Below are 26,752 nucleotides of genomic sequence, written 5' to 3' on the forward strand. Positions count from 1 at the left end.
GATGCCATGCTCCGCTGCGTTACACTTGACTCTTGTTAAGACGAAAGCTCCATAGCAACCGAATCACCGGAAAGTAAAGTTGAGATTTTATGTTTTTGTGTTTTAATTGACACCGGAAGAAGATGACGCGTCTCTTCCACAGACGGAGGCTGGAGACGGGAGCTTTATTTTGAAATAAAATAAAATGCCAGCTACTAAAGTTATCAAACCCAAACCGGTGGAGGCGACGGGAAAACCGGCGGAGAAAACCAAACCGGTGCCGCTGAAGGCGGTGAACGGAGCCGGGAGGGAGCTCCGAGTCCCCGCTGTGCGCAACGGCCGCGCGTCGAGCTGCCCCAGGTGTCCGCGGAGGGACAGGTGCGACAGGGCCACCGCCTCCAGACCGAGCTGCGAGAGCAGGAGGGCCAGGTCCATCTCTGCTGCCCCCAAACCGACCCCACACTGGCCCAAGACAAACCCCGACAAACCCCCGACCGGCTCCGGGAGACGCGGCGCAGTGAACCCGCAGAGCCAGGAGACGAGCTCCGGCCCGGGGCAGCGTCAGCAGCGGAGCGTCCGGGCTGAGACCAGGTGAGGCGGGGGGGGGGACACCCGGGGGCCCTGACGGCTGAGACCAGGACCCACTCTCTGATTCTGTTCATGGCTTTTCTATTGTGATTCTATTGTGTCCTCAACATGAAAACACACTAATCTTTACAGGGATCATCACTAAACTAATGTAAACATGGGAGTATTTGCCTTCAAGAGCCTTTTCTTCAAAGTGTCTGATTTACATGATGAATGTTTTCATTTTATTCAGTTTTACAGATGACTAAAGAGCTGATAATAAGACAGAACACATACGAACTGTAAAACACTTTGAGACTAATGCAAAACATATAATAATAAAACCAATACAATGGCTGAAAATAGGTACAAACAGTAACATAGATAAACAACAATAACAAATGAAATAGATAGGAGGGAATAAAAACAGCTAAAACTCAAATACAATTAATAAATGATGAAATATAATAAATAAATAAAGACCATAATATATGCATTAAAGCAGCCTCATTTTTTTTATCTGTCGATGAAACATATCTGATGAATTTCTAACCTGAACATTTTTAACTTTAACCTCTAACAAATATATTATTGTATATACATATTGTGTCATTATCCATACGATTACTTTTAGTTTTAATTTAGCACAACAGAAGATGCCAACTTCTTTTAAATATCTGGGAGTCTTTGGGACACTGACACCTGTAAGATGGTGAGGACGTGTTGGCCTCCTCAGTCAGTGCAGACCAGTGAGTGGAGGTGAAAACATGTCAAGGATGCTGCTATTAAAGGCAGGTGTAGAGCTGAAGTGTCCTGCTTCCTGCTGCTGTCTGCGGCCATCTGTTGCAGTGGATTAGTCCCACATGCTTTACCACCCACTGGCAGACCTGCAGGTGAACTGTGTGACCGTCAGTGTAAACATCCAGAAACAACTAATGACTTTTAATGCAGCATTTTACTCCAATTCACTCCCAGAATGACAAAGATAAGACTCAGGTTGTTGAAAATAAAGAGGTTTCTGATTAAAGCTCCATATTTAACTCTTCTTCTGTGTTTTATTTTAGGTGTTGATATCCATAAGAAGATATATCTGTGGTTTTAAGAAGCTAAAACTATTTTGATGTAGTTTTACATCTCCTCTCTCAGGCTTCTCTCTGGAGCTCTAGTGACAACAGGTCAGTCAGCCAATCAGAAGAGAGGATCTGAGCCTCTTTTATAATGCCGCTGCTTTATAATCAGAAACACATGGACATCCACCTTTAGACTGGGTGGAGCTTTAAGTAGGAGGATGCAGGTTCGATCCTCTCCTGGAGCATCGACTCTGCTCCCTGACCGTGTCTCCCTGTGCTTTTACACCTGGATCAGCTGATGCCTAAAATGTTCATTTGCTGTTTCAGTCACAAAGCGTTCACTGTCATCCCCCCGAACCCCAAGAAGAGAAGAGAGATACAGAGAAGTGAGTCATTGTTTTGTGTGTTTTCAGTGTGGATGGATCCATGTGGTATTCATGCTGCTGTTTTCCCACCTTGGGTTAATTGTTGTTGTGTGATTGGTTGAGCAGAGGCAGAGGCGGAGCTCGCTGCTTTGGAGGAGCTTCGCCTGAGCAGAGCAATGGCTTATGTTTCCATTAACCCCAGCAGTGTTGGTGAGACACACACACACATAAAGAAAGATCTATAATGTTTAGTTTGTTTACTATGATGTATTTTCTCTGATTGTGTGTGTGTTAACAGGTGGTTGTATGAGTCTGGAGGAAGTTCGGTTGAAGCAGCAGCAGGAAATGATGCAGGCCAAGAGGAAGCAGAAACCGGTCTGAAAACTTAGAACTCATTTATGTTCATATTTTACATCAACTGCTAAATAAATTTTAATATATTTAATTTAGATAGTAAAGTTTTTTATAGAGCTATGAACATCCCATATTGGCTTTTACGAGACACCGCAAATTATTGTAGTAATCAGATGAACATACTTTCACATCCACAACAATATTACTGATAAATCATATAACTATAAAATATTGGAGAAATTAAATTGAAGACTACTTAAATAGTTAATCCATCTTTTTCCCACAGTTTGGGTTAATTAAAAAGTTCATGTAATCACATAAGAATTAACCAAACATTTAATTTTTTAACTGTCCTTGCACCACAATAATAGACTTTATCGTACAACACTTTCTGTTACTGCAGTTCAAACTGCTTTATAGATGAATGATAAGCTGATAATAAGAATAATCAGTTTGAGCCTGGGAGGAATAAAAATGAAAATATAATAATAAAATAACATTTTATTAAAAAACTGACAGTTAAATTATCACAGTAAGTTGTGGAGATATAAGTGTAGTTAATTGCAAACAAACTATCACTACATGATCAGCCCTCAGACAGACACAGTCAGAGAGCAGCTGGTGGATCATTCAGCAGCTAAAGAGCCAGATGTTTCCCTCAGGAGCTGGTGGAGACCAAACACAGAGCTAAAAGAGAGGAAACACTGAACTTAGATTCATCAGGTGACACAAACATGACAGAATTTATTTAACAGACACATGCAGCACCTTTAAGTGTCTTTATATAAATGTATTAGTATTCACTTTTATGACAGGAGAACTCATTGTGTGTCTTTTGTTGTTTCAGATGAAGAGGCAGGTGATGGAGCAAACACCTGTCCTGATGAGCTGAGCGTCACGTCTCCTCTTGTCGATGCTGGCAGCTCAACGCTTCACACTATCTGCAACTGGAGTAAAATCCCATATTTAGAGAAGAAATCTACATGAAACCTGTGTTGTACAATCTTCAGATTTTTGTGTATATTCTCTGACATCATTATTGACAATATCATAAACATTTCATATCATTATATTTCATGTTTTGTACAAGGCTGTTTGTGCCTCATATATATATTTTAAGTGTTGTGTGTCATATACAAAACATACAGTTTAAAGGGTCATTCAGCCAGATTACAAACACACATTTTCTCACTTTTCTGCAGGTTATACAGTATTAAATTCATTTGGCAGCCACATTTTATCTCATGCAAATCACATTTTTTTTTATTTCACAGGCTCCTGTACTCACCCAAGCTTTTAGATCACATTTAGATCAGTTCCATAATTATGGTGCAGAGTTTTGTTTCTGCAACAACAAAGAGGTACAGTCATAGAAGTCTGACTTCATAGCTCCAGCTGGAGTCTTCTGCTGTTGATGTGTCTCTTGGGTAGTGTAGTATTTAGCAACATGCGACATAAACGTGTAGTATTTTAATTTTTGATGGGAGACTCATTTGTTTCTGAAGCACGGTTCAAGTGAAAATTCAAAGAGGAGTGTACACCTGTGCAGCAGCCAGTTTAATTTAATTGACGGTTTCCTCTCCTGTACCTTTTTTTTAAGGCGTTGCCCATGAACACATCACACCACTCTTCTCTGTTACATAAGACAGGCATTACAGAGATGATTGGAGGGAATGTAAACTGACGTAAACGGGCTGTCACTGTAAATTATTCTGTCTCTGTTCCACACCCACAGCACGTTTGTACCTGGACCAGAGCAAAAACCACAGGAAATAAACTGAGCTTTAATAACACTGCTGTGTGTGTGGTTGTGTGGGGACTGACATCTATTCACACAAGATAAACTGTGATTCAGTCCTGCTTTTCAGATCCCTACTTAAGCTTCAAGATTTGAAATTCATTCATATCTTTTAACAAACACAAACTTCTGATCACACTACACACATTTGTAGTTTCTCTCCACGTGCTCCCTGACACTTGGTATGGTATAAAAAGCAAGGCAAAATAAACTACAGTGTGTGTGGACACTTTCAATAGGAGACAGTCATGGTTGGTTTTTGTATGTGTGGAAATGACAATAAAAGCTGAGCTGGAAAAACTTGATATAAATGACAAATGACTTGATACAAAATTAAAGTCAAAATAATATTAATGAATAAATAAAAATACTGGAACCAGCCTGTAAAATACCCAACATGTGTCAGTTTAAAATGTTGAATGTAAACTCCCTGTAGGTCCGTAAATTCCCCAAATATTCATGGGATGTGTTCAGAATGAAAGAAATAAAACAGATCACCAGACTCATCCTTTAAGTGTTAGGGTTAGTCAGGTGAAGTCTACAGGTAAAAGTCAACTCATTGTCCTCCTGAGTGATAAAAAATAATTCTGTCATTCTCTCCTGCACCAGCAGAGGACGTGTTCTGCTCACTTCAGAGGCAGTGAAGGTGCATGGTGGGGTAGTGATGGTGACCACACAGCTGATTGTGTATAAATGATGAACGCCTTGTGTTTGCAGAACATTTAGTTCTCTCTAGAAACGCTGCATATTACAGCCAGAACATAGGAATAAGAAAAGGCCACAGCCAAGCACTGTAGGTTTTAATTAGGGTGATTCTAATGTTACATTTGGCGGTCTTTGCATCACACACACACACACACACACACACACACACACACACACAAATTAAAGGACAGGGGGTAAATGTCAGCGTCGTGCTGCTGTCCCAGGCATGCATAATTAAAATGTCATATTAGGTGACTGAAACGCCTAAATGCGCATGCGTGACAGCTGTAATTGTTTTGTGTCGCCATGATTGTAGTCCTTTCGGAGACGCCATTCTGTGACGCGATGCTGCATTCGTGGGATTACCGTGAGATCCGACGTTTCAAAACTCCCAACTTTGTTTAGGAAATATGATTATAATATTCTTATTTAGATCTTCACAGAAAGATAAGACATTGGTTTATGAATTAGCTTTGAATAAAATAAATTATTTCTGCCCATGAGAAGTAAAAAGCCTAATTTATCAATAATTCCAAACACTGAACAATAACAAAAAAAACAAATTCTTGTAGGCATTAAGAAACTCGGGTTGCTTGAGATATAGCTGGTTCAGCTGAAGTGTGTGTTTCCGTCTTAAAAGAGAGACACACCGATTTTAAAACCCAACACTATTCAAACTTTCCTGAATTGCAGTCTTTGAATGTGTGAAATACTGTTACAAAAACATGCTTACAACTCTCCACATTTGAACATCTTATTATCAGCTTGCCAGTCATCTGTAAAACACTCATCAATTGCATCAGCCCATATTAAAGTTGTAATACAAACGAACTTTATCTACATGTTTAGAATGTAAATCTCTGACCAAGAACATTTGCACTTTTACTGAAATATCTGCGTGTTCGCGTACACTCACACCGTAGCGATATTTCCGAGCGCACCTGAAGGCGGCATGATTCGGTGGCTGCTGAGCTGATCTTTGTGCGAACGAAGCAAAGCGGTCGCAGTTAGCAACGGACAGCAAACACACAGAGAAACACACGAAAGACGGCGGAGGAGACAGCGTTCAGTCCCGAAAATTCACACACACGGCGAATACACAGTGATAGCGACGGTCTTAAAATGGTAAGAGGACATTTACAGAGCTGAGAACGTAGGCTGGCGACACTGAGAGCTAGCTGGCTAATGCTAAACGGTTAGCGAACTGTTTTCCTGACTCATTATTGAGGAGCCCGAGAAGCTAGGCTGCCATTTTACACCAGCAACACGGGCAGTTGGTCTCATCTAGCCGCTCCGATTGGCTCAGTAAATAATGTATTTATGTTAAATATATCTCATATAACACTTTTATATCAAAACGAATAGAAAACACGACCCAAATAGGGACCATCGTTAGACTGAAAGCTAGTCCACCCAGCGCCTGATGACAAGCTAAATGGCTAATCGAGCCTGAGGAGCTAATGATAGCTAGCAGTGTTGCGTAGCAGACTCTGGCTCAATCCGCAGCCCAGCGTGGAGACAGCCCAACGAATATTTTAAAATAATGTGGATGTATAGCTTAATCGTATTTTGTGAGATCATTACAAAGCTGTAGTTTGTCTGTCGGTGCCTCAGCTTGTGTTTAAACTGAGCAGATCGGTCCTGTGCCGCTGCAGACTGAGGGGTAGTGATTTGAACCTGAGACAGAGCCCTCACACTCCTGGACTACCTGGAGAAACCTGGAGGGTTAAAATCGTCAAATTTCCAGGCCTGGGGATGTTGGGAATTATGTCGACGCGAGTTGTGTATTTGAAAAGATTTGATCTGATCTGTTTCCTTAAAATGACCACAAGCCCTGATCATTCTGTGGGGTCCTGATTCAGGACCTCCCTGCTGGGGGAAAATATTGCTGATTGCTGACTGTCCTTGATTTCTAAATGGGAAACCCTTACCTTAACCCCAAACTGTAACCAAGTCAATATTTGATATTTTAATCTGCGTCTTAATACATAGTACCAATAGTGTCCTATAACAGCAGTTGAGGTTCCTACAGGGTTCCCATACTCACCATGAAGTTTTGAAAATATTATTTGGAGATATAAGGAAAAGGGAGAGATATTGTTGAAAAGGCTTGTTGCTTCTTTGGTTTATATAGCTAGAGGTTGTATATTATTCATATTTTTATTTGTTTTGAATCATTATTGTTGTTGGCTGCTCACTGAGAATTTCTTTCTTACATTATCCTTGATGTAGACAACAAATGTTGACAAAAAATTATTATTTTTTTTAATTCACATTGATTTAATTTTGTGTGGAAGTTTTAAATGGTTGCTCTTCATATGGCAGACATGGAAAAAATGACAGGGGGTAGGACTCTGTTTTTAGATCAAATGCTTTATCTTGGAATTTTTTTGTCAGTTAAGTTTTCTTTGATTGTCCAGAGTTATGCAGCAGCAGTTATTAGGACCTCACGTGCTTGTATCTCTTATGTTACCTGATGTTAAAACTGTCAGCTCACAGCTCTCGATATGGCATCTAGTTTCTGTGTGGTCATGGCAGCTGAATTTTGAGTTTGCCTTGCTTCAAAAAGGCTACAGATTCCTGTGTTGTTTATATTCAGTGATGTGTCTAAGGTTTACATTGGTAGACACATCTTATCCCCTCAGAATAAACCTGTTTGCTTGGCAGGATCGGTGTGTGTTTATACAGACCTTAGGGTGGGATTGTGTTGATACTTAGTGTGGTATCTACTGTCTACTATAGAATGATAACTTTGTATGTTTACCATGCTAAAACAGCTGCTATGCTATGCTAAATCCATCCTCACATACATGGTTGTTCAGAGTTGGCAAAGAAAATGTTCATATCCTCACTTAAATACTTAGATCTGTTTTTTATGTCTTGTGGAATTTGCCAGTTTGGGGACAAGCACACATTTTCAGTCAACCTTTATAGCCTGATATAACACAAAAATGATTAATGTTGTCTAGCTGTCGTTGTGTTACATTCAAAGATTCCTTTTTTCTGCGGCTTTGACAAGAATGTTGAATTTCCGTATTTGATGTAATGGAAATATCTATTTAAGGCGATTTTCTTCAGTGATGTTTATACTACTTAGAGCATGTGCTGCACCTGATATGCACTTTCGCAATAGCTCACTCACACATGCAGAGTTTAGTGGACTGATCTGTTCTCTGCTCTACATCATGCTGGCAGGCACGACTGAAATCAGTCTGCATTTGTGATTCACAGCCTAAAATGACTGGAACACCTTCTAGGGCAGCTCAATTAGCAAACCAGCAATATGTAAACATGCTGTTATTAAAACTGAAACAATTAACAGATCAGCAGCAAATTATTCTGCAACAGTTCTGATGAATGTTAATCATCTTCCTAACTTTATAAGCAATAAACACATACAGCTCAGTGGTTTCAGCATGTAATATGTGAATATTTGCTCATAAAGAAAATCGTTGACATTCTAATTGATAATAAGAATAATTGTTAGTTGCAACTAGAGCTCAAACAATTTATCAGTTGCCAGAAAATCATTTATTTATCAAGTAAAACTGTCAAACGTTTGGTGGTTCGTGTTTGTCAGGTGTGTAGATGTTCAGAGTTGGTCGGAAAAAGGAAGACATCTGATCTTACCTTGGGCTCTTGGAAACCATGGGAAGCATTTTTTTGTTACTTTTGGACATTTTACAGACAAAACAACAAATAAATTAATGGTAAAAAAATGTGCAGATTAATTCAACATAAAAATAATCATTAGTTGCAGCCACATTTGTTTTAGAAACTGCCTGCTTGTTGATATTTGGTGAAAAACATGCAGGGAAATTATTTTTGCTTCTGCAGAAATCGAGATTTAAAGTTACATCAGCCATGATCACGCTGTCCTCTCTCCTTTACCCTGTCTGACCCGTCCAGGTCTGTCTGCTTAATATGTACAAGGTGCTTTGAAGTGACGGCACTGACAGCAGTGATTGTAAAGTCAAACCAAAGGGGCTGTGAGTCTCTGCTTGGCTGCTCTTCTGAATGCTGAGCAGAGCAACAGAAATCAAAAGCTGCTTACACTAATGAAATGTCCTCTCTTGCTTCCTAACCCAGCGTATGATCAGTTTGTTTACATCTGCGCACATAAACACACACCTTACAAGCAAGTCAGTATGCAAGAGGAGCCCATCACTGTTGCTCAGTTTCAGCTGAAGCTTTATCGCTCCTCCTGACTTGCCCTCAAAGCCCGATGTTTTTGTTAAGGTCACCAAAACTTAAATTTCAGACAGGAAATGAAATCCTAAAATCAAAGTGATAGGTGCGTTTCTGCCTCTGACTCTGCCCTCTGTGGAAATAACAGGTTCTTGCGGGTGTGTTGTGCTGTGGTTTGTACTCATTGTGTTTTAAATGTAGGGTATTAGGTTGTTGAGTCTGGCCAGGACACACGGTGACCAGGGTAATCTGATTTACCAGGCTGAGCTTTTTTTCCCACGGATACCGCTCTCCCTCTCTCTTCCTCTCTGTCTCTCTCCACCACTCCCTGCATCCTTCCCGTTCAGAAAATGTCTCTTATGCACTCGATTCAGGTTAGTAAGTTGTGGTGGTACCTGCAGGAAAGACTTATCAGTGTAGTAGAAACCAGCTGAACGCAGGTGAGGTTTGTCTGACAGCTACTTTGGCAGGTAAGCAGTCACCACAGAGTCCTAATATGAAAATCTGCTGGGATTTCGGAGTCCTCTTGCTGCTGCGGACAGCAGGGTAAGAACTTACTTTTGCCAGCCATTTTATTTAAATGTAAAGAAACATTTGCATTGCACACTTGAAGCCAAGCAATTTGTTAGAATTAGATTTGTTTGAATTTGTTTTCTGCTGCTGGAGACTTACAGCAGGTTTTAAACAGGATGGTGTGCTGGTTTCCCCTCTCAGTCCCCAGCTAAACTTTCCCATCCCTCCATGGAGAGTTGTTTTTTTTATTTTTTATTATTATCATACGGGTTGTTTTTTGTGTTTGGCGGCACCAGTACTTGTTCGTTCTTTAGGTTGTGTAATCATTCATATTTAGAATTTCTTTTTCCTCTTTACAACGTAGTGTGAAAATAATCCTATTGATAATGTTGACTGTGATGTCCACAGGGAATATTTGTGCCATGAATATTTTATTTTTTAAATATTTGGTGGGAAAATATGGTAAAATTGAAATAAATCAACTTCTGAAGTTTCAGATGTGCTGATTCTGTGTGCAGATCCAATACCAGCACCTTTTTTTACTCATATTAAAACCTGTGTCCCTCGCTGCTTGGACGTCGTTAATGTAAAGTAACATGAAGTCAGGAACTATGTGGAGCAAATAATGAGGCACCAGTGAATGATGGCAAGTTTTTCAATGACACTGACAATTAAACTGTATTTAGTGTGTAACCAGTCCACTTAATCAGGTCAGTATTGGATTGGTCCATCCCTGTTGTTTTTATTACTGTTTGTAAGATAGTTATTTTTTAAATTAGTTGATTAATCATCATTTGTCTATAAAATGTCAGAAAATAGTGAAAAATACCATTTATTGTTTGCTTTATACAGCCAGCAGTCTTGAAACCCAAACATTTATGATCAATTCATTCATTTAAGTCACTATCATATATGACAAGATTATATTATATAGAAGAAAATGAAGAAATATTAACATTTGAGAAGCAGGAACCTGCTAATATTTGACATTGCTGCTTGAGAGAAAAAAACAAAATAGCTGCTGTTTAAAAAAATGTGTTGTCTCAATTAATTGCCTAACCTCTAACTCTTAATCGTATTCATAATTTCAAGATTATTTGAAGTCTAAAGGAGAAAACGTGTCATCCTGACTCAAGTTATCATCATCGTAAACATAAACAGGCTCGCTGTAGTACTTGTTGACAGTCTAGTTGCTGGGGCCCAGACACTTATAGTCTAGTTGTTCCCTGAAAAGCACACGTTCCCTGAAACAAGTTGTGACCTTTGAACCTTGCTGCCCTCCTGCCTCGTGTAAAGGAGGAGCATGCCGACCACGGTGCAGTTGTTGATGACCGAGCACAGGATTCTGGTTTCACCACAAACTTTCTAGAAACTGTTGCCACTCAGCAAGTCGTCCACGTCCTGCTCCCCCACGTCAAATAGCCGTGAAACCGATAATGGTCGGGACAAACATCTAATACGTTCTGGTGTGGGAATCTGAAACGTGATCCTAGTGCTGCTGTGAAGGGCACCTTTCTTACCGCCGGTGAATAGACACTCAGGAGACAGAGAGACTGAACACACTACCTTCTGTAGTCGAATGGCTACTCAGAGGTATTGTCTGCCCCAGTTGCCATGGCAACTGTCGGAGCACTTCAGGTAGGTAGGGCTGCCTTTTTTGAGTTGAGCGAGGATCTGCTGAAGAGCAGCGGAGGCCGGAACGGGTCTAGAGTCTGGGCCGAGCTGTGTGTGCTCGCAGCCGACAGGCCCAGCTCGGTATCCATCACCCAACACACCATCCAGCATCCGAGTTTAGGGCGGGAAGTAAACACCTGAGGTCTTTGGCATTTCAGACAAATCTTTTTCAACATGTGTCTTAGGTTCATGACTGTTCTGTGCATTTCTAAAAGTTAACCAAAATGTGTTTCCTCGTTTTGTTTTGTAGTTACACGTCGTACAGTCCTTGATTTTTCATATCAGAATATCAAATCCATCCAATACCCATTAAAACATGCAGGATTTTACATATCGGTGGGAAGACCTTCATGACAGTCAACAAGCCAGCGTGCATGCTAATAGCGCTGCAGCTAACCGTTAATTTCATTATCAGTTCATCTATGGTTTGTTTTCTCAATCTCATCGTCTTCTCTTCTAAAGTGTGAAAAATGCCTGTTTGAATTTCCTGCAGTGAGAGTTGACTTCCTCAAATGTGTTTGACTGACCAACAGTTCAAAACCCACAGATGTTATATATCTCAAAAACTGGAAGAAGCAAATGTTTTGGCATTTTTGATTATTATTTTAATGAAATACTTGCCAGGATGTTTCTCTGTATTTGAGGTGTTAATGTGAGATGATGAACGTTCAGACACTGAGTGTTGCAGCTGGTTAAGCAGAGATGTGTTTCTGTGTGGTTGTGGTAGCAGTTGGTGGCTGTTGGAGTCGGAGAGGAGCGGTGGCAGCAGATTGCAGCTGCAGTGCTGTGGTCAGTCTGTGGGAGTGGGGGGAGGGATGCTGGAGACAGAGGCTGGGCGTGGAGAGGACGACAGATTTTAGTGACTGATGAAGGCCTAATCCGAGTCTGGATGTGCCTGGAGTTTACTGCTGTGTCAAGGCTTTTCCTCTGCCTCGGCGCTTCCTCGATTTTTATCATCCTTGCCCATAGTGTTGCTTGGAGAGCCAGAATCTGAAAAGTGCTGCAGTGTATGACCTGAAAAATCGTAATGGCAGAAAAGTACTCGCCACTTTTTGATAATCAATGAATCAGTCATTCGAATAATCAGTCATTTATTGATCAAATGTCAGACATTTGCTTGTTTTAACATCTCAAATGTGAGGATTTGCTGCTTTGCTCTTTTGCTCTCTCGGGTTTGGACTGTTGGTCAAACTCTTGGGAACTCTGGTAACTTGTAAGTGGAAATTGTCACTCAACTAAACAACTAAACAATTTAGTCCTGAATAAATAAAGGTGAATTAAAAGTTGACTTTAGTTCACAGTACAAGTCACTTTTTGTTCTAATATCGGAGTTGTTTTCAAATTGAAACTGTAAAACAAGACCTTGGTCCTCAACTATGATTGAAGGAATAGTGACATTACTCAGCTTGAGTATGACAGGAACCAGACTTTAAACAATTAGTCAACTGGCTTACAAAAAAAAATTTTCAAGTAATTTTTAAAGCAAAATGCACCTAGTTGCAGTTTCTCAACTTAAGGACTGCTGCTTGTCTGATGCAACAGCAAACTGAATATCTTAGACTGTGGATCAGAATTAAACTGTTAATTAAAACAAAGTGCAGTTGCAGCCTTGGTAGAACTAATAATCAGTTTACTATAAAATGAAATGCTGAGCAGCACAGTTAGCGTAAAAGTAATTAAAAAGTAATTGCTGTGTGAATATCTAATTTTTTTTAGAAACTTAAAAGACCCATGTTTGAGTTTTTTGTTTGAAGTCCTGATAAGCAGCAACACACGTTGGCGCTGCCACATCACTGAGGCTGCTCAGACGTCAGGTGTTCATTCGTCGTCCGGCGGCAGCAGCAGCCAGGACTCGTCAACAGAGACAGGAAGTAAACAGAGCAGGTCACTCTGCTTCCTCCCTTCTTCCAGTGACAGACTGTTGCACTTGGGTCACGTCCTGAGTCTCTGGCCCTATTAGCTGTGAATGGCCAGAGACGGGCAGCGCTGCATGCCTGGGCCTTCTAAATATAGCAGCGCTGCCTACATGTACACAGCAGTTTCTACCAATACGCCCTCCCTTTAGTCTCTCTGGTTTTTTAGGCAGTTTCCACACGGCCACATTTTCTGCTTTGTCGTTTTTGCTGGCTGCTCCTCAATGTTCTTGGATGTCGGTATGAACTTGTGTTACATACTGTGGTTTGATACCTGCTAGCTGTTAATGGATGTCTTTTCCGTTTTATTTTTATTTTTCACGCAGAGCTCCCAACATTTTCACAGTTGCCTCTGGTGAAATACATCAGATTTAATTGCTGTGGTGACAGCGTTGGCTGATTTGAATTAGGGCTGCATCTAATGATGTGAGGATGTCAATGTAATGATAATGATGTTATTTTTTGGTGATTCAGTTAATGGTTCAGTCTATAAAATGTCTGAAAATATTGAAGAAGGCCCAACAACGTTTCCCAGAACCAAAGGTTCACACAGCTTGTTTTGTCTTCCCAACACAATGACGTTCAGTTTAGTGTGAAAGAAAACAGAGAAAAGCAGCACATCCTCACACTGGAGAAGATAATGTTAGTCATTTTTGCTTGATTAAAAGCGGCCTGTTGATTGATGTCTAATTTGGATTAACAGCTGTCAGATACAAGTTGCACGTCACGTGTGCTCCTCCGGATTTGATGTGTATTGTGAGTCCATGTGGGGCATTTGGAAATGAAACGATGCCTGAATGCAGCTTTTCATAACAACATCTGTGTCACATGAAGAGAGTTTGATGGTCTCACAACATAATTATAGAATTTCCACATGCAAACGTTTCATCCTTGGACCAGAATGAGTTTTCTGTCTTTTTGTGTTTCATTTCATACAGAAAAAAGAGCCTAGCGTGTAAATATATAATGACTATATAATGACCCTGAGCAGTATTTGATAAGGTAGATCGTTGGTGCTGTCTGTTATCTCTGTCTGCTGCTTCATTTAGAGCAGATTGAAGTTTTTCACTTTGACTTTTTAAATAGTTTTTTGTTGCTGTTGATCATTGTCCAAAAACCCTGATTAATTCCATTCTGCTTCAGTTCAGTAAAGCAGTAAAACATGAAAAACTCCAAGGGGGTGAGAGGTTTTTATAGGTACTTGATGTGCAAATAATCAGCACAGTCACTGATGCCCAGTGTGAAAGGTCTGTCAGTCTTTTCTCTCTCTCTCTCTCTGTTTTTTTTGTCTTGTCAGTTTCTGTGTTTCTTTTTCTGTGGCTTGAAAGATGTTGATGCAGCAAACTGTGGCGTTCATTTACCCTCCCCTCATGTCCTGACAGCAGGAGTGAAATTACAGCTTTAGGTCTGTCAATTAGCCTTAATGAACCGGCCTCCTTGGACTGTCATCAGTGTCGCTGTCAAACCAGCTGAGTTCACTCTTGTGATAGTGTCACAGTCATGATCCGACGTCATGTTTAAACATTTGGATTTGAGCAGAGTGTTTTCAGATTCATCTCTGTGCTGTTTTTATGTTTGTATTTTTTATTTTAATGTTCGACCTCCTCAACATCAAGGACATTACTACTGTTTACATCAAAGTTTGTTCTAGCAACATGATGAAACTCTACACACAACTCAGAGGATGAGACTTTTAGACAAATGCTTTAAGTAAAAAATTGGCTCATATTGGCCAAGAAGAAAGAGTGAGCACTGTGTTGACAGTGCTGGTGAAGGAAGTCATGGAGGTGCTGAAGTGGACTAATCTGTCATTAGCTGAGTGACGTCAGGGTGTGTCCAGCACTGTGTCTACAGGGATCAGAGCCAGGTGGCAGCAGGGAAATCCACGTAACCTACCTGGATCACTACTCTGAGAGCTGAGGCCTCTTGAACTGATTTCTGTTTGTGGGGGTTGAAACTAATCCAGGGGATCACCGGGATCTCCTCAAGGTTTTTATGCAGTTAAATCAAAGATGATTAATCAAAATGTGTTCTCTCTTCTCCTTATGTCCCTCTCAGGTCATCTGGTGAGGAGTGCCGCAGCTTTTAGGTGGAGGAGTGGCAGACAGCGCCACCCAGGTGTGCAGAGTGGGACTGCATCCCGTCTCACAACCCGACATCCAGCTTCCCGAAGTGCTGCCGCCGCTGCCAGATGGACTGCAACCTCTGAGAGCGCAGCGAGTCAGGACAGAAATCAACCGAGGAGAGGAGCCCGGGGGAGAACGCTCGCCGGAGCAGGAAAGGGAGGGCATTGGTAGGGAGAGGAGAGGAGCGGACAAAGGGGCTCTACGATGTCGTCAAACAGGACCCAGAACCCCCACGGACTGAAACAGATAGGCCTGGACCAGATATGGGACGACCTGCGGGCTGGCATCCAGCAGGTGTACACACGGCAAAGCATGGCCAAGTCACGCTACATGGAACTCTACACGTATCCTGTTAGATTGGCGAAGGCTGACGCTGTGTGGCTGTGATTATAGGTTTGAATGTTGTGTGGATTCTTACAAATATGTCTTAAGAGCTGAAACAATTCATCTATTACTCACAAAATTCAGTGATTCTAAATGAATATATCTGAGGTTTGGTTCATGGTTTTCTGACATTTTACAGACCAAATACTTCATTTAGAAAGCAATTGGCAAATCAACTGAACCACATGCAAATCTAAGCTTTTAGAACAGATGTAAAGAATCATGTGTTTTTAATTATTCACCATACTCACTCTCATTAATTGCCCTAGTAGCTGATGCATCCTGGACAATCATGATCTCTCCCGACGGCTAGATTTTATTTATTAATAGCATTAATAATAGCTAACAGCAGTGCTTAGTAAATATTTAGCAGTATTTTACCAGTTGTTTAGTGAGTAGCTTCCCCTGGTGTGTGTGTGTGTGTGTGTGTGTGTGTGTGTGTGTGTGTGTGTGTGTGTGTGTGTGTGTGTGTGTGTGTGTGTGTGTGTTTGTGTTTGTGTGTGTTTGTGTGTGTTTGTGTGTTGTGTGTGTGTTGTGTGTTGTGTGTGTGTTGTGTAGTTACTGACACTGGCTTGTCACTTCCTTCTCTCTCAAACCAAACCTGTTTTTACAGCTGTGTGCTCAGGTAATGAGTTACAACAGGTGAACATGAAGCAGGCCAGAGTCCTGTGTTTTATATCGCTGCTGATCTACTTTACCAAATCTGTGTCAAAGCAAGTTTTTATTTCACCAAGAGGAAAGTGTGTCAGGTTTTTGTTTTTGGCTGAAAACAATCATCATCAAAGTTTCCTGTGTTCATGAAAAACATTTGTTGACTTTTAGATTTGTCTGCTCCAGTCACCAGTCACCTGTTCACCTGTCAGCTGTGTGAAGTTCATGGCTGAGAGGTGATTTTCTCTGAGGGTACATTTTGTTTGACAACTTACGCACCTTCCCACCACTAAAGGATGTCATTATTTCCCTGAAGTACTTAAACGCACCAAGCCATACAAGCTCAGAGCTGCGTTCCCGTCCTGTCAGGCAGAAAGAAAAACTCTCATTTAAACTATAAACAAGCTGCAATCTGTCCGTGACGTGTGCACCACTGGCCACTGTAGTTGTACAGTGATGCTCTGCAGATTATGAAACAATTCTCTTCAGTAGACCAGAGCACAGTCTTCAAATACGTCCTCAGGACATGACCAGAAACCCAGTGTTAGGAAAGCAATGAGACTGAGTCTTTGTCTGTGTTTACTCCTTAACCCTTCCCTCAGACATGTATATAACTATTGTACCAGTGTCCACCAGTCCAGCCAGGGCCGGGGCTCTGTGCCTCCAGCCAAGCCCTCCAAAAAGTCCACCACTCCAGGTGGGGCTCAGTTTGTAGGCCTGGAGCTCTACAAGCGACTCAAGGAGTTCCTGAAGAACTATCTGACCAGCCTGCTCAAGGTGAGTCCACACGTACATGTGAGAACAACTGAACCTCAGAACCTGCATCACAGATGGTTACACACACTCTTACTTTTATTCTCTTCCTGTGCTTATTTCCTCCTTCCCTGGCTTCATTCCTGTTTCCCCTTCAGGATGGTGAGGATTTAATGGATGAGTGTGTGTTGAAGTTTTACACCCAGCAGTGGGAGGATTACCGTTTCTCTAGTAAGGTCCTCAACGGGATCTGCGCCTACCTCAACCGCCACTGGGTCAGACGAGAGTGTGACGAGGGACGCAAGGGCATTTATGAGATATACTCTGTAAGTCGAATACATGCTTGGGCCTCTGTTGTTGTTTATAAGTTGTCAGCAGATGTTTGTGGGTGATGCTGGTCTCAGTAGTCTTCAATAGTCATAACTATTAAAACACAATACCTCAAATTTCCCTCTTTATGGGGATTGAACTTCACAATAAGAGTCCGGCCACTTGTGGCTCATGAGAAATGTAGTTTGAAACCTTTGTGCTTCATGATAAAACAAATAAACCAGAATGTATTAACTTTAAAAGTTAGAGAGCAGCTGTGTGGTTCTGACCAGTGTCATTAGACCTGAGGTGGACTGTGCTGATCAGAAGAAACACAGACGAGTCACAGTCACGCAGCCTCAAGTCTTGACCTTCTGTTAATCTCGTCATTCTCCCCCCTCCCCTCTCTCCCACTGCTGTTTCCTCCCAGCTGGCACTTGTGACCTGGAGGGAGTGTTTATTCCGACCCCTCAACAAACAGGTGTGTTTAGTTTCTTTTTATAGAAGAAAAGTGAAATAACAAAGTGGTGCAAAACAGTAATTAAAGACATGCAAACAGTTTTTTTTTTACTGTTTTTGTGTTTTAATGTCACCTGAAAAATTCTACATTTCTTCATTATATTATATTTATTTTTCCTCATTGTATAAATTCTGAACACGAACTGAAGTTGTCTCTTTTTTCAGGTAACAAACGCTGTGCTGAAGCTGATAGAGAGAGAGAGGAATGGTGAGACCATTAACACCAGACTGATCAGTGGTGTCGTCCAGTCTTATGGTAGGTCCGACTGACGGGAAACAACCATGGGTTTTAGACAGACTGAGTCCAAACTGATAAATGGATCATCGCTGAAACTAGTCAACAAATATCAGTCTTTACCATCTCAGGCCTTTCTACCAATCACAGCGTCCACCTGCTTTTTTTTTTTTTAACTATACCTTCTGCATCCCTCTGTTCTGAGAGTCCATGTGATAGAAGTTATATCCCACGTCTGCAGTGGAAACATGAACAGAGACGGAAACGTTTGACTATGTTTCTTTGGGTATATTTAATGTATTTTTAATGCTGATAGATTTGTGAATGCAGATGTTTCATTCAGAACAAAATAAAACAACTGTATAAAGTATGAAAGGTTACAGTAGCTGAAGATGTTAAATATAAAACAATATGTCATGTGGTTCCAGTGTTGTCTTTCTGACAATTGTAACTCCTCATTTCTCCTCCTGCAGTTGAGCTGGGCCTGAACGAAGAGGACGCCTTCGCCAAAGGCCCGACGCTGTCCGTCTACAAAGAGTACTTTGAGTGTCAGTTCCTCACTGACACAGAACGTTTCTACACACGTGAGAGCACAGAGTTCCTGCAGCAGAACCCCGTCACCGAGTACATGAAGAAGGTAGGCAGGCAGTCACCACCACTGCCTACTGCTCACTTCTGTTGCTCTCTCTGACTCCGGCTCTGTGTCCTTGGAGCCAAAGTTAAACTGTGACTAAAAGCAATGAGCTTGTCACAAAAAACAGAAGCGTATTTGTAGGCTGTGTTTGTTTTTATGCTCATTTTTCTGTGTGTGTTTGTCCTCAGGCGGAGGCCCGTCTGCTGGAGGAGCAGCGGCGTGTGCAGGTTTACCTCCACGAATCCACCCAGGATGAGCTAGCCAGGAAGTGTGAGCAGGTCCTCATAGAGAAACACCTGGAGATCTTCCACACCGAGTTTCAGAACCTTCTGGACGCCGACAAGAATGAAGGTAAACCTCAGTGTCTGCGTGTTGTTGACGGAGCTCATTATTTACACATATTTAAACAAGTCAGTGGTTTGGGAGTTTTTTTTTAATTTTTTTAAATAGCTTAACATCAGCCTAAAAACAAACCAGGGTTTTTGCAGGTGAGGTTTGTGGTTTAATTGTGTTTATTCTGTTAAACTTGATTCATTAATGCTGACAACTTAATAATGACATGAGCAGCAGAAGATGTTAAATAGTGATTAAATACGTTTCAAACGTGATGAAATTATAGATGTTACCTGCTAACTTCACACCTTTATTATTCAAGAGCTCCTTGATTCGCTGTAGATCCTCATTCATCATATGTTAATGAGCGTCACGGTTGTTTTCAAATGATCCACAGCGGAGAGCAGACGGCGGCTTGATCAGAGCCACAAGTTTAATTTTAGCCGCTGTAGCATTCATGTTAATTAGCTGCAGATGATTGAATCAGCAGTCGGTGACATTTGTCAGTTAAAGCAGTGAAGGCTCCATTCAGCTAAAATAAGAAAACTGCCATCGAGATGTTTTCTACTTTGCTCTCTGATAATAATCTGACAGCAGATCCAGATCTCAACCTGGGCTCCAGTTTTTAGTTCAGAGGCGTTTGGCTTTTTAATAACTCTTCCTTCATCTTGTTTCAGACCTGGGTCGGATGTACAACCTAGTGTCGCGGATCACAGACGGCTTGGGTGAACTGAAGAAACTCCTAGAGACCCACATCCACAACCAGGGCCTGGCCGCCATCGAGAAGTGTGGAGAGGCTGCGCTCAACGTACGGACCACCTCTGATGCGGTTCCCCCTCCCTTTAGTTTAGTTTAGTTTAGAGATACAGTCTCTTTTCTGGTGCCTCTAATGTTCACACAGTTGTACAGAAATCTTTTTTACTGACATTAGAAATGAAAAGCTTCACTACATAATGTAACAAAAAGGACAGATGATGTACAACAATGTGCATGTTCAGTATTATTGTGTGTTCAGCTTTGAAAGCAGTGACACACCAAGGCCTCAGTCTCTGGGTTGATCACTGTCCTTTCTCACCACAAAGAAAATGGTCGTTGTCTTCAGATTGTTTAGAAATGTTAGGATCAGTATGAGGAGGTCTGGAGAGAGCTGGAAAGTATTTGAAGATTTAGTAAAAACTGTTTGGTCCCAGTCAGTGTCAGTGTAGAAGAAAGGTGAGAGTAGTAGAGGTGTAAAAGTGAGGTGAAGGAAAATACAGTTAATTCATGTAAAGTTGTGATTGACCCAGAGATGTGTACGTTTCTTCCAGGACCCCAAAGTGTACGTCCAGACCACCCTGGACGTCCATAAGAAGTACAATGCCTTGGTCATGTCTGCCTTCAACAACGACGCTGGCTTCGTGGCGGCACTCGATAAGGTCAGTGAAACGAGGCAGGAAACTTTTTAGAGAACCTAAACTGTGACCGAGGTACGAGACGAATCCCAGCATGCTTTGTTCCTCTTTTCACAGGCATGTGGTCGATTCATCAACAACAACGCCGTCACCAGGATGGCTCAGTCGTCCAGCAAATCTCCTGAGCTGCTGGCCAGATACTGTGACTCTTTACTCAAGAAGAGGTGGGTGATGTGTCACCTGTCTATCAGAACAATGTCGTCTCACTTCCTCGTTAAAATATAGACTCGTTAAATATATAGATTTTTTTGTTTTGTACAGTAATCTAAACTTTAAAAACATCACATTCATCTTCATCCTCCAGTTGTTGTTTTCAAGCTTTAAACTCCCAGTTTCAAGCATTTTAACATTGACAGGAGTCATAAAGGTGCTTTAATAATATAAAGTTAGAGCATCTTCATGCAGCTTCATCACAACTTGACTGAGCTCACGGTAGAAAGTTCCAGAGGAAGCTCAGGTGTGTCTGAGTGGAGGCTGTTGTCACCTGTTGTTTCTAAGGTTCAGAACGAACTGTGAAGCTCAACGGTTTGTAATTTCACAGCTGATTCTCTCTGGTCAGCTGTGTGTGTTGGTTTTCTCTCCACGCTCTCTGAGTGTAGACGTGACTGAAATCTCACCTGTGCTCTTTGTGTGTGTGTTTTTTCCTCTTCAGCTCCAAAAACCCAGAGGAGGCAGAACTGGAGGATACACTCAACCAAGTGGTAAAGATCTGACCTGTGTGTTTATGTCTAAACTGGTGTCTGGAAAACCTTCACTGTGCCTCTCACGCAGTTGCTTCTGTGTTGTCTGTTTCACTGGGATTTGTTGTGTAGCCGAGAGCAGACACTCGACACTCTCTCAAGTAAATCTCAGCATTAACATATTTAAAAGCAGAGACTTTAGCAAAGTCGTCATGGATTCACTTTAAAAAAAAAAAAAGACGTTATGACTGCAGCTACTTTTTTGATTTATGCTGCAGTCGATCAAACCTGAGCAGTAGATCACAACTATTGTTTTAATATCTGATCTTTTTTTAAATTTCATCTCAAAACAAATGTTCATTTTTCAAGTGTATGTGTGTGTTTGTGTCAGTACATCGGTACAGGATGTGCAGAGTGAGTTAGCGTCACATTAAAGTGCATTTCTGTGTTTCCTCTGCCAGATGGTTGTGTTCAAGTACATCGAGGACAAAGATGTTTTCCAGAAGTTCTATGCTAAGATGCTGGCTAAACGTCTGGTCCATCAGAACAGCGCCAGTGACGACGCAGAGGCCAGCATGATCTCCAAACTCAAGGTCTGACTCAGCAGCCACAGCGAGCAGCTGCAGAGAGCTCACACAGTCTGTCTGCATCAAAACACTCACCGTGGACTCAAACCTGGGTTTGTCTTTGTTCTCCTGCAGCAAGCCTGTGGCTTCGAGTACACGTCCAAACTGCAGCGGATGTTCCAGGACATCGGAGTCAGTAAAGACCTGAACGAGCAGTTTAAGAAGCACCTGACCAACTCCGAGCCTCTGGACTGTGAGTTAACGCGCATCTGCTGATCAGGATTTCACATAAGACCAAGCTTTTTAATGCACAATTATTTTTATTTTAGAATATATATAAAAAGATTTCAGATGGAAAAAGTTTTATCAAAAAAACACTTTGAGTATAACATAATCAAATCTTTTTAGACCCAGATCCATATTATTTTTAACAGTAGCTCACTGTGGAGCAAAATACAGATTCAGGTCATGAGGATTCACGTGAACAAACTTGATTATAGAGCTATTCTGAGACTCAGAGGTGATCGTATAAGAGAGGACTTAGGTTCTGCTGTCTGTGTTTGTTTAGAAAAGACTTTACACTGTTTGTCTGATCTTTCCTAAAGCAGCTTGTTGAGGTTGTAAAACCCTGAGTGTTGTAGAACAAACATTACAGGAAACCTTCATGTGATGACGTGAAAATGATTTTTTTTTCCTTGTGTGTGTTAAAGTGGATTTCAGTATCCAGGTTCTGAGCTCTGGGTCTTGGCCTTTCCAGCAGTCCTGTACCTTCGCTCTGCCTTCTGAGGTGAGAATAAATAACTGTGCAGAGGTTCCACGGCTCAGCTGCATCTGAAATGTTCTGCTCCTGGTTTTGAAGCTTATAATAGGTTTTGTGTTGTTGTGTTGTTCAAACCAGACAGACTCAGTGTTCAGCTCTTTAAGATACAGACAGTTTTCTCTTTGATCCACTGAAGAAACTTGTTTATTTCCACTTTTAAACCCTCGACGACGCCTGAACTCCGTCTCTTTTCTGTCTCTGTGCAGCTGGAGCGAAGCTACCAGCGCTTCACAGCGTTTTACGCCAGCAGACACAGCGGCAGGAAGCTGACTTGGCTCTACCACCTGTCCAAAGGAGAGCTGGTCACCAACTGCTTCAAGAACAGGTACAGTCAGTCAGAGTGGGTTAGAGGTCACAGGTAGGGGCCGCTGTGGAGGGTTTATGACTTTATTACAGACTCCACCGGTCTGATCAGCTGACTGAAGGGTCTGTTATCACTTAATGTGCTTTTAGTCTCTGTATTGATGGTGAACCTGCCAACTGAGTCATAACTGGGCCATAAACAGAATTCAGAGCTTTCCTCAACGACATCCAGTCATCACACACGATGACTGATCTGTTTCAGACTTCAAGGTAAACAAGTAATAATAAAACTGAGACGTGTTTAAACAGCCACTAAGTGATGAATAGATCATAGTGTAATTTATTATTATTATTATTGATTCTACAGAACATTGACTGTGGTTCTGTGGGAGCTGTTGTGGTACAGACATTAGAATTTATTTTAATCCATTTATTTGGATCATTTTGATACAAAGTCTAAAGGATCCGGTTGTTGTTGTTTTATCGTTTGTTTATTGTCATGAAAGATTAAAAAAAGCAAACAATGTTATTCCGTCTCAACATTTGGTGACTCACCTGCCGTGTCTGTAGCTGTACAGACAAGGTGTAAATATCTAGTAAAACAGCTGATCACTGTAAACACTCAAACAGGAGGAACCGGTGCGTTTGTTTGGGACTATTTTCAGCAGCGTATTAATCCACATCGGGTTCTCCAGTGAGAGGTGTGAGCGGGTCGTAATAAACCAGTGAATATCACTAGATTCAGACTTTGAACAATTTTACGAACGTTTAGTTTTAGAGTTTTTTTAGTGACAGTTCTGAAGCTTGACTCTCTCAACTCGTCTGCGTCTATTATGAAGCGTTTGTTTGGCTGAGACTCGTAGGAGTCGAGTGAGCAGCTGTCAAAGAACCGGCCGAGCTGCTGGAGTCACTTTCATACTGAACCTGTTGTTGTTGTTGTTTGCAGGTACACACTGCAGGCCTCCACCTTCCAGATGGCCATCCTGCTGCAGTACAACACCGAGGACAGTTACACCGTCCAGCAGCTCACCGACAGCACACAGATCAAAACTGTGAGCACAACATGAACACAACTGACTGTCATGTCATTTAATAATTTAATCAAAGTAGAGGACAGATTTTTTAAATTTAAAGTAGAACATTTCTTTACTAAACATCACTTTGTTTTATTTTCAGGATATTCTCGTTCAAGTTCTGCAGATTTTATTAAAATCAAAGCTGCTGGTGAGTAAAACAAACACTCCTTCAGTTTTTAGTCTTTGTTGGTCACATTTGTTCATGTTTACATAAGAGACAGTTGAGGATTAAATTTGACATGAAACCAACATCCTGGTGAGTGGTGTTAGTTTGATGTTGAACACTAGAGGGCAGCAGAGCACAGGTTTATATTTACATTCAGAAAATGTGATTGAGAAGTGACACTGGTTTGACACTTTGTGACTTTTTCTCATTATTACTTCTGAATATCAAACGTTTCACTGCCACATTTAACCAGACTGTCACTGTGTTTTAGTCACAATTGTGTAGTTTGTGTGATGTTGTGTAGATGCTACAGTGATAGAGTGAGTTTTAATGTGCAGACAGGAAGCTGGAGCTTTACTGAACCGTGTGGTGTCTCAGGTCCATAAGAGGAGGCAGCGTGGATCATATGGAGAGTTTTAGTGTTGCTAGTTGGCAGCAGATCAGGCGCTGCAGATCTCACCTTGAGATAAAAACTGTCCACATCGCTCACATCAGCTGTCTCTCTAATGTCCGCCAGGTGCTGGAGGACGAGAATGCCAACGTGGACGAGGTGGAGTTCAAACCTGACACTGTCATCAAACTTTTCCTCGGATACAAGAAGTGAGAAACTGATTTAATCAACTGCTTTTTTTTTTTTTTTTGACACAAACAAAACGTGATGCTGGAGGTTTCGGTTTATTAGCAGAGTTAAAGCTTTTTTTTTTCCTCCTGCAGTAAGAAGCTGAGGGTGAACATCAACGTCCCAATGAAGACGGAGCAGAAGCAGGAGCAGGAGACGACTCACAAGAACATCGAGGAGGATCGAAAGCTCCTCATCCAGGTGACCTTTCACTCGTCCACTGACTCAACCAGTCGCTCAGTGTTAGAAACACGTGTGTGTGTGTAGAAAACGACCGAGCTGCTACATATAACTCATGTGAACATGTATTTGTAGGCTGCAATAGTGAGGATCATGAAGATGAGGAAGGTCCTCAAGCACCAGCAGCTCCTGGCTGAAGTCCTGAACCAGCTGTCGTCCAGATTCAAGCCCAGAGTCCCCGTCATCAAGGTAACACGCACACGTACTTCCATCTTTGTGAGGACACTCATTGACATAATGCATTCCCAAACCCTGACCTAAACCTAATTCTAACCATAACTCTAAAACCAAGTCTTAACCCTCAAAATGTGATTTGAAGGTGTCTCAAAAAGTGAGGACCGGCCAAAATGTCCTCACTCTGTTAGTAAAATACTTTTTTTGGTCCTTACTATGTAGCAAGTACACACACACACACAGTTTTATTTTCCTAATTTTCTTTAGTTGTATCGGCTGAAACGACTCAGGACAGTTTAGGACGATGATATGAAAACGTCTGTTGTTCTCATAGAAAGCAGCAAATCTTAAACCAGAGAATATTTGAGGTTGAAAATTAACTGGTCAATTATTAAAAGTGTCAGTTGATTAATTGTTGCAGCTGTTTTAAGGAGAATCCAGTCGTCTCAGGGCTGAAAGTCAAAGTTTGAAGGGACAAACTAACATTTGGTGTTTTTATAGGCTCATGTAAAAACCAGCCTGATGGTCGTGTGGATAAATATTGAGTTTCACGTTTGGGTTTTGTCTCCCTCTCGTGGACAGAAATGCATCGACATCCTGATAGAGAAGGAGTACCTGGAGCGAGTGGATGGAGAGAAGGACACATACAGCTACCTGGCCTGAACGCCACCCTCCCTCCTTCCCACCCGCCGGCTCTCCTCAGTTTTATTTTTATTTGTTATCTTTTTTTTTTTTTTTATTTTATGTCTGAGTAATAAAGTGTGGATCCCTCTGAGTGGCGGACATGTTGTGAGTGTGTCCGAACATGTGACTGCCCTGATATGACAACCATCAACATGAGGGGGAGGAGGGCGTGAACTCTGCGCTCTGCCTTCCAGGAACAAATGCCCCTCCTGCTGAGACTGGGAACCCCCGTCTACATGCTCGCCTGTCCCGTCCCATCTGTAGGACTCAAACACACTCACTTCCTTGTTGTCATATTGTAAATAACCACAGACTCTAAGAGGAAAAAACAAACCCTACTTCCTTCTTTACATAGCGCAAACGTAATGAATTAGCCTACAGCCAATCAGAGGAGAGCCGCATCCAAAGGTTTCTGCATGCTACTGCCTACCTGCACCATGGTGACCACGAAAAAGATTAAAAAGTAAAAATAAAAGTCGAGTCACTGGGCAGCCGACGCAGTCCACCGTACGACGACACGAAATCGACGCTGGTCATGAATTAAAGTCTGCGACTGAACCGGAGGAGGTGGTGAGTTTAGAGCCGCCATGACGCTTCGTTATCTGCTGAAGTTGTCTCAGTTTTGGTTTGAGGTCGGTTGGGTTCATGCAGGAGGCCTGTTTCATTACTGAACGGTGGACATTTGTATAGTGTGGTTCATTTTCTAAATGTGTGATAAATAAAAACAAGGAAAGATTTCTCTAAACGCTCGCCTCCGACTTTTCCATCTGAAGAGACACAAATCAAAAAGCCTCAATGGAAACTTGAGCAGCTGTGAAACGAGGTTCAGTTTGTGCTTCTCACATCTAATAAAATACAAATCAACAGGATCATATCTTTGTCAACAGTTTTGTCCTGACCCGT

General features: G+C 41.6%; 2 protein-coding genes across 4 annotated transcripts; both read left to right on the forward strand.

The window, feature by feature from the left end:
• The first annotated feature begins 32 nt into the window (after window positions 1–32).
• On the forward strand, window positions 33–4,128 carry LOC139624993 (epithelial-stromal interaction protein 1). Of its 3 annotated transcripts, none has more exons than XR_011691803.1 (6): window positions 33–570; window positions 1,944–2,002; window positions 2,108–2,191; window positions 2,280–2,356; window positions 2,926–3,058; window positions 3,183–3,270. XR_011691803.1 is itself a non-coding variant. In XM_071484515.1 (6 exons), the coding sequence occupies exons 1-6, from the start codon at window positions 185–187 to the stop codon at window positions 3,320–3,322; spliced, it is 807 nt and encodes a 268-aa protein (XP_071340616.1). In that variant the 5' UTR covers window positions 33–184; the 3' UTR covers window positions 3,323–4,128. The 3 variants fall into 3 exon arrangements, 2 of the variants coding, with proteins under 2 accessions (XP_071340616.1, XP_071340617.1); XM_071484515.1 differs by having other exon boundaries at window positions 2,998–3,058; window positions 3,183–4,128; XM_071484516.1 differs by lacking the exon at window positions 2,926–3,058 and having other exon boundaries at window positions 3,183–4,128.
• Window positions 4,129–5,783: 1,655 nt separating this feature from the next.
• On the forward strand, window positions 5,784–26,594 carry LOC139624994 (cullin-1). The gene is made up of 22 exons (XM_071484517.1): window positions 5,784–5,963; window positions 15,185–15,596; window positions 16,890–17,064; window positions 17,199–17,366; window positions 17,780–17,830; window positions 18,034–18,124; window positions 18,577–18,740; window positions 18,926–19,088; window positions 19,748–19,878; window positions 20,378–20,485; window positions 20,579–20,685; window positions 21,174–21,222; window positions 21,663–21,794; window positions 21,903–22,020; window positions 22,478–22,554; window positions 22,794–22,912; window positions 23,837–23,942; window positions 24,067–24,114; window positions 24,650–24,732; window positions 24,847–24,952; window positions 25,067–25,180; window positions 25,748–26,594. Exons 2-22 carry the CDS (start codon window positions 15,457–15,459, stop codon window positions 25,826–25,828), a joined length of 2,331 nt encoding a protein of 776 aa, XP_071340618.1. The 5' UTR covers window positions 5,784–5,963; window positions 15,185–15,456; the 3' UTR covers window positions 25,829–26,594.
• Window positions 26,595–26,752: the final 158 nt, after the last annotated feature.

Source organism: Trachinotus anak, unplaced genomic scaffold (genome assembly GCF_046630095.1).
Source record: "Trachinotus anak isolate AG129_WGS33_773 ecotype Australia unplaced genomic scaffold, CSIRO_AGI_Tana_v1 ptg000009l, whole genome shotgun sequence".
Taxonomy (NCBI): Eukaryota; Metazoa; Chordata; class Actinopteri; order Carangiformes; family Carangidae; genus Trachinotus; species Trachinotus anak.

Coding starts and splice junctions, on each gene's coding strand:
- LOC139624994 (XM_071484517.1), top strand. CDS start 15,457: ATGTCGTCAAACAGGACCCAGAACCCCCACGGACTGAAACAGATAGGC. Junction 20,686..21,173: donor GACTCTTTACTCAAGAAGAG/GTGGGTGATGTG, acceptor TTTCCTCTTCAG/CTCCAAAAACCCAGAGGAGG. Junction 24,953..25,066: donor ATCGAAAGCTCCTCATCCAG/GTGACCTTTCAC, acceptor ATGTATTTGTAG/GCTGCAATAGTGAGGATCAT.
- LOC139624993 (XM_071484515.1), top strand. CDS start 185: ATGCCAGCTACTAAAGTTATCAAACCCAAACCGGTGGAGGCGACGGGA. Junction 2,003..2,107: donor GAGAAGAGAGATACAGAGAA/GTGAGTCATTGT, acceptor TTGGTTGAGCAG/AGGCAGAGGCGGAGCTCGCT. Junction 2,192..2,279: donor CATTAACCCCAGCAGTGTTG/GTGAGACACACA, acceptor GTGTGTTAACAG/GTGGTTGTATGAGTCTGGAG.